The sequence below is a fragment of the Morone saxatilis genome, unplaced genomic scaffold (genome assembly GCF_004916995.1).
Source record: "Morone saxatilis isolate NCDOM2014 unplaced genomic scaffold, NCSU_SB_2.0 Contig14, whole genome shotgun sequence".
In the NCBI taxonomy this organism is placed as follows: domain Eukaryota; kingdom Metazoa; phylum Chordata; class Actinopteri; family Moronidae; genus Morone; species Morone saxatilis.
The window spans coordinates 17,791,542-17,798,789 of NW_023339696.1; the positions used below are offsets into that span (position 1 = coordinate 17,791,542).

The 7,248-nt window shown below is 41.5% G+C and overlaps 1 protein-coding gene across 4 annotated transcripts in view; it reads right to left on the reverse strand.

Annotated features, from left to right (window-relative positions):
- Positions 1 to 3,056: 3,056 nt before the first annotated feature.
- The window catches only part of med25 (mediator complex subunit 25), a 22,759-nt gene continuing 18,567 nt past the window's right edge, over positions 3,057 to 7,248 (reverse strand). For all 4 annotated transcript variants that reach the window (XM_035655505.1, XM_035655503.1, XM_035655504.1 and 1 more), the window contains one exon: positions 3,057 to 3,618. In XM_035655505.1, coding sequence (XP_035511398.1) covers positions 3,515 to 3,618 — 104 coding nt within the window. In that variant the 3' untranslated portion in view covers positions 3,057 to 3,514. The remainder of the gene's footprint in view (positions 3,619 to 7,248) is intronic.

Sequence of the window (7,248 nt, forward strand, 5' to 3'; positions counted from 1 at the left end):
CATCAGGTTTTGGGGATAAAATTGGTCATTATGGGAAATTTAGTCATACATTGGCAATAAATATTTCAACCTTAAAATGCTGACGCAGACAGAACAGTTGTTTGGGGTCTTCATGTTTTTTTTGTTTTTTTTTTTAAAGATGAGACTACAAGCAAAAACATTGTTTATTCGTCAATGGGTCCATTTTTAGATGTTAGGCTATTGTGCTTCCAGTCTTGCACTTGCTGCTCAACGGTCATTTTTCACTCTTAACATTACAACAATGCCCTTCTTCTAATTCAGATTTTTAACTCTTATATTGAAATAAAGGTCTGATATTTGTGAGAGAATCTTGGCAAAGCCCACTACCCATAGTGAACATGCTCTCTACATCTCTCTGGGTTTGCAAGGCCCAGATGGCTTTGATGGCTCAAATCAACAGCCCTGCATCCCCATATTCCCTCAGCAACCCCCACATGACACCCTAGGGGACATGATCTCCAAGTCCACAAAGCACATGTAGACAGCTGCCTCCACAATGGAGGCTTTGAACATCACACACTCAGTTTTAATATCTTAAGAATGAAGAAAAAAATCCCTCTGGAAACGAGAGGCGAGGCCCCCCTAAGCAGGGACTTCAGCCACACATCCCAGGTCTGTCTATCAGACCTGATCCAACTCATCACCAGATGGAGACCTGTCAACAGCTCTGTTCACCTGAGTGAAGACATACGGATGCAGTTCAGAAGGTATGACTTGATCTTTGGCCAGAGGTGTTCTGGTTTCAGGTACACAGCATGCTCGTGCAGTGTTAGGTATGGACGGGTATCCACAGTTAGTATACACACTTGTCTGACGCCAGCACCTCCATGTCAGTGGTCATGGTACGCTCACAGAAAATGGCAGATTGTTCTGTTGGAGTGAAGGAGTTTGAGTATCTCTAGGGTTCGGTTCACATGGGAAATTAAGATATACATGGTGGGGCTGGAGATTAGGATTTCATACCCAACCTGGTTAGAGAACTTCTCTGGATCCCTGAGAAGAAGACGAAGAGGACATGGCTGGAGAGAATGACATGGGCTTCACTGCCTAAACTGCTGCCAGCCACTGTGACGCAAATACTGATGATCTTTTCATTCATTGCAAAGATAAATGTCAGACAGTGTATTTCTCTTTGCAACTTTTTGATGACTTATCCTACTCCCATGCACCCGTCTCATGAAATAGTGGAATTGTTTGGCCTCTTCCAAATGATGACATTATTGCTATGCCATAATTACTAGATTTAAAGTCACAGTAATGAGGAAACAGCCATAAGTTAGCTTTCTATTTTTAAACCAATCACACATCCATGGGTCACTTAACAGTCGACTGTTGGGTGACCCATAAAGGCCACTGTTGGTGGAAACATTGATATCTCACCCAGTTGTAGTGTCTCCATGTAGCCATATGAGTGTTTAATGTTTGTCAGAAATAGGAGGACAAAGCTTAAGTCTCAGTTGAGATATAGTTGACACATTAAAGGACCAGTGTGTAGAAATTAGTAGCAGTAAGATTGCACATAACAACCAACTGATAACCCCTCCGCACACACTCCCTTTCCAAGCATTCTAAAAAGGTAACGAAAACATGATTCTAAATTTTCAGGTGATAATAGACTAATGAAAACATACTTATGAATTTTATATTTCATTTCTGCCAATAGATCCAACTAAATGTTACACACTGGACCTTTAAGTCCTCTGCCGTTTATTTCCTAACTTGTCATTTTATATTCACTTTGTGCGAGTTTTTAGAAAATCTAATTTTATTCTTTAAAATGCAAATTTATGCAGCAAGGCCTTAGAAACCTAATCGGATCCATGTTCTTTGTCAGAACCACAGGTTATATATATATATAAAGTTTGTAAGGTGTATGGTTCCTGGGTATGAATAAAATATGGATGTACTGTACAGACCCACAGTATTACCATAATGACATACTAACACCATGTGCTATGGTGGGAAAACATAATGGAATTTTCTTTGAAGAGGAGTGTATTATAAACAGCATCAATGTGATGTAGCCTATATATTCTGGAGTTCATCATATGGACCTGTGAACAATTTTGCTCTTAATAACAGAGATACTGAAAAACTTATGAGCTCAGGCAGGCGCTAATAGCTCGATAGTCAGATAGAGGCAGATAGATGGAGATGGAGAGAGAGTGAGTGAGAGAGAGGAAGATAAAGTGAGTCTAAGCTGGGCTCCGAGGGCCGGCCAGTGATTAAGGGATGGGAGGGATGAACACCAGCCACTGAGGGACTAGTGTCTATCTGTGTGAGTCCATGTGAAAGCGGGGCTGAGGAAAAGCTCAGAAACAAGAACCCACTGTCATGGTATCTTAGCAACCGTCTCTGTCTCCCAGGTGACAGGGACTGACATCACTTCCTGTTGGTGAGTGTGTATGTGTGTACACAGTGTCCAAGTGTGAAAAAAAAAAAAATAGAAACTGCACAAACTGATACGTGAATGTGTGACGGACGCATGTGTGAGTTTGAGCCAAAGTTCACGTGCGTTTCTCTTCCCGTGCATGGCCGGTTTGGTTCTGCAGGTTGAGCACACACGTCACTGTCAGGTACCCGACAGGACAGAGTTTTGTTGGTGTGCAGGATTTAATGTGCATGCATCGTGCGTGCACGCAAGGGCATGTTTCTAAAGCAGACTGTGGGCATATATGTAGAGTCTCTGCCGTGTGCGCATGCGGTCAGCCTGATTGTACATTATGCCAAGGGAAACATGGCCAACTGATGCCATCTGGTAGGACTACTTGGCACAAGGGGACTCTCTATGGTTCCACGACATATTGGAGTAGTTAAAATTAACACTGTGACACTATTTGGCAGAAAAAGACACTGAACTATCTATTACTGTGTCTATTTCAGTCTCTCTCTCACCTTAAGGGTCCAAGCTGCATTCACACGGGGAGGCAGGACTGTGGAGACTTTGGCTGGCCATCACCAACACATCATCATCATCATCATCATCATCATGTGCAACAGTAAAATGTCTTCACAATGATAAATGACTTCTTCAATACATCTATGCTCCTTAAGTTTATTCTGTCCTCATAAAACAGCTTTATCAATTAAGAAAAAAAGAAATGTAACAGAAAAAAAGTTAAATCTCATTTTACAATAACACTATTTCAGATTTCCATGATACAATGAAAACTTAGAAAAGTAGAGTTTCCAGAAGCATTACATAATTGACTGTTTCCACTGGTTCGGCTTCATCCAGCGTGTAGCATGGAGGATTAGCATGCTGTCGGTTTGACCATTTACATGAAAAACTAATACTCGCATTGTCTGCCCCTAATTAACTTCAGCTGCTCAGTCCCATAAAAAAAAAAAAGAAGAAACTACTCATGATTTGTTCCTTAATTATGTTGAACATTCGTGGAAATGAAGCAACAGAGCTGATATATGTGTAAAAACAGGCAAATGGCTGCCAAGATTCAACTAAAAATCCTGTTTGTGTGTCCATGATGCTCAATCAGATAAGGTTCATGAGGATTTCATCCTCCATGACACTGGAGACTTGGGGCATTCCGGGCTGCGGCACAGCGCCTCTCTGACCTCCAGACATCAGGATCTGACCTGCACACAGGTTTGGGGCGTTTGGGAGACAGATGGAGAGAGGAAGAGAGATTTAGAAGAGGGATTTTTTTTTCAGAATTCATACTGATGTTAAAGATAGACTTCGAAGCAGGATAGTGAAAACTAAGAGATATATATCACAGATACACTAAGGAGTTTATGATATTTGCAGTTTAAAGTCACGTTTTCCCCCTTACATCTGGATACATTTTATATTACTACACAGTTTTCCAAATCATACCAATATTTATTCGTAAGTCCCATGCAGCCATTTGTTTCCATTAATTTCTTCAAATTAGAGGCCCTTAAATGTGACTGACGTAGGTAAAGATCAAGGTATTTTATCATTTGTCTTCTTCAGTGATTTGAAATACCTAAATTGTGCATGAATGTGATGACTAAGTCTAAAAAGTAAGTCTACACAAAATAAAATGTATCGCTGTACGACTCAGAAAATCCAACCTGACCAACAAACAATGAGCAAAGCCACATGCGCGTTATCCATGTTGGTCTTTGAAGACAATTTAGTAAGTTAGGCCCCCACTCACACATATTGCTTAAAATAAACACAAATGAACTTCATGCATCACAGTTCAATGATGCCACAGGTAGTGTTCGGGTGGGGGAGATTTCATTTTTGTTGCAGAGACCAAGGTGAAAAAGATTCTTTTTTTTTTTTTTTTGGAGGACATGCAGTACGAATTACCTGCCAAAACACAAAGGGCAACCAATGACTGACAAGGTCTGGGAAAACCAATCTGCACTCTCACTGGTTTTAACTCATCGTCAGTGCACCTTGTGTTTGTCTGAACGGGACCAAAAGAAAATGAATCTTTTAGCAATGGAAATCTTCAAAGTTGGAGCTTTAGATCAATATAGAAATGCACCAGAAGTTCTGCAAACTTTTTCGATCAATGTGGACAAAAATAAAGTAAGTTTGACAAATATAAATTTGGGCAGCATTCACACTGGGATGGAATATCCAACATGAGCAAGTCTCTGAAAGCTTTGTTTTTTTTTTGTACAGATTGCTGCATGTGAAACTGTACAAAAACATTTAAACATTTTAAAACACAAAACAAAACCAAAAATGTACTGTATGCTTTGAAATATAGTCTGTAGTAGTGTAAAGTTGGCAGGCAACTTAGTAAAAAAGATGAAAATAACTTAGACTTTGCTTTACCTGCTGCTACAGTTGTGTTGAAACAAAAGTAAACCTTTCCAGCAACGTGACTTTTTGAAGTTGTTTTTATATACTTTTTGATATCAACCTCATTAACCTACATGTGTAATAAGTACAGTTCCTTAACCTATATTCTAAAATGTCATGTCTACTTGAGTCAGATCTTTCTGAACTCCTTCCATTTCTTGGGGGGGGGGGGGGGGGATTCTTGCTGACCTGCCAAAGGGGCCCTTCCCATTGGCCCGCATTGAGCCCCTCCTTCCTGGTGTGGATGGGGACTAACTGCTGCCCTAAACCCTGGTTGAGCCAATCATGCCTGGCATTGTGAGACCACTCCACCCTGCGCAAAGACAGAGACAGAAAGAGCCACGTTAACCTCTTACAAGCACTCCAGAAGAGCAGTTTAGTCACATGGATTACCTGCGAGACATTTACTGCAGGGGGCCATTCGCTCAGCATTTCTTACACTCTTACTGGCTGCTGTTGGCTGAGGAAGAAGACTGCGAAGCCTGGGGATTGCTCCGGGGTTCGAGAGGGCGGAGTACGGGACCCTGGGGCGGCCTGCCCGCCTTGTGCGACCTGGTTTGGGTTGGAGCGCCACTGGACTGGCGGCTGCTGGTTGGCTGGTCCGGTAGCTCTCATTCATCTGAAGAAAGTTTAAGAGCATCTTACATCGGGATATTAAACCTCATGTAAGAAAACCAATTATAAAGTTATTATAAAACAAAAACAGCTCATCAGGATTACCAACTTTTGAAAATTCCTGTTTGGTGTTTTGTTTACTTGTTGATCAATTTTTATTAACTTGGTATCTTCCGTGTGTTTAACTGACTGACTGCCAAAGTTCCCAAAAGATTCCACGAGTGGTTACGTCCTGTCCTGTCACAAGCTTACTTGCATGGCTGAAAATACACTCTTTGTTGGTTTTATATGGAGCAATGAAGGTGGCTTAACACTTATGGCTTGACCATTAGCTGAAGCTTAATTGTTTTAAATTACATTATTATATAACAGTTGTACAGTGTGGATGTAACCATCTATGTTTGTAAGGTCTATACTTGCTGTTGTTTTGTATCACCTTCATGCTCGTGCAAACAGTTCCTGTGCAATTAAAAGAAACAAAACGTATGCATGCAAGTTATCAATGTAATATTATTTTTTTTCAATGGCATGCTACAAGAGGAACATTCAACAGGGGGACTGGTAAATGCCAACCACATGCTGATTTGGAATTGTCACCCAGCGTGATTGCTGAACAGGAGGGATGGAGTGACAGTGTGTCTTTTTTGTGTGTGTTGTGGTGTGTGTTGTCGTGTGTGTGTGTGTGTTTTTGTACACAGTATTCCCACAATGAGAAAAACACAGGATGTCTACTAGTTCCACAAAGGCTTGGAATTTGACTATATAACATAATTTAAATAAGTGTCCTACTACTGTATTTACTTTTATTTCTGGGACCATATATATTAGGCAACATTAAAAACAGTACAGATAAAGGACGTTGTGTTGGAAAATGTACATTTTTACTGTTCTTATCTATGCCAGTCAATTGAAACTCAGGATGAAACCGATAACGTGAATTGACGTATAATAGTTTAAGCCCTTCAGATTCCAGGTGAAGTACCCCTGGACACCACTGAACACATTGTTGTTCATGATTAAAGAGGGTTACTGCAGGTCATCACATGTTGTTCTGCCTTCTGCTGCTCCTCCATTCATTAGAGGACCTGACTAACAGGGGGCATCCCCACCACCACAGACTGGACATAGGACAGATCAGAGACGAAAGGGGAGGAGTGGGGAGAATGGTGGAAATGGTGGGCAGGGGGGGGAAGGAACACGCGGAGAAAGGGTTACCAATCAAGGCATGCAGAAATCAGGGTTGCCGGTGCAGTAAAGGCGTCCACAACAGGCCAGTGTGAGAGGGTACCCAGGGTGTGGTGAAACACAGGTTAGACATGCCAGAGCTGGAGTGGCAGTTCATTTACCTGCTGCTGGACGTTGCCGTTTTGGGGAACAGATGGGGCCAGGGGGCCTGTTGAGGAAGTTCTGTTTTGGGGGCTTACCTGACCAGGCGCATTGGGACCGCCTCACCGCCAACTGGCTTGCACAGAAGCGAAACAGCATTGAAGGAATATTTTCCCCAACAGCTTCATACAGAACAAAAACGAGAACATTTTATCGGCTTTATTTATAGACGCAGTATGCAGTCTTTCTCTAGCCACCGCTCTGCCTTCACCTTTATTCTCATTAACACCTTTAAAGTTACCCAAATATAAATTCTCCAGGAGCGATTTCCCTCATTTTTGCAGAAATGTGTTTCATATACATTCAGCTGTAAGCTTATATTTGGGCTATGCAGTCTGGAGCAGACAAAATCAACCGGGCATCTTCAAAGTTATAGTCTTTTTCTTGATTCAATTTCGTCTGTATAATTTTTTTCTCCC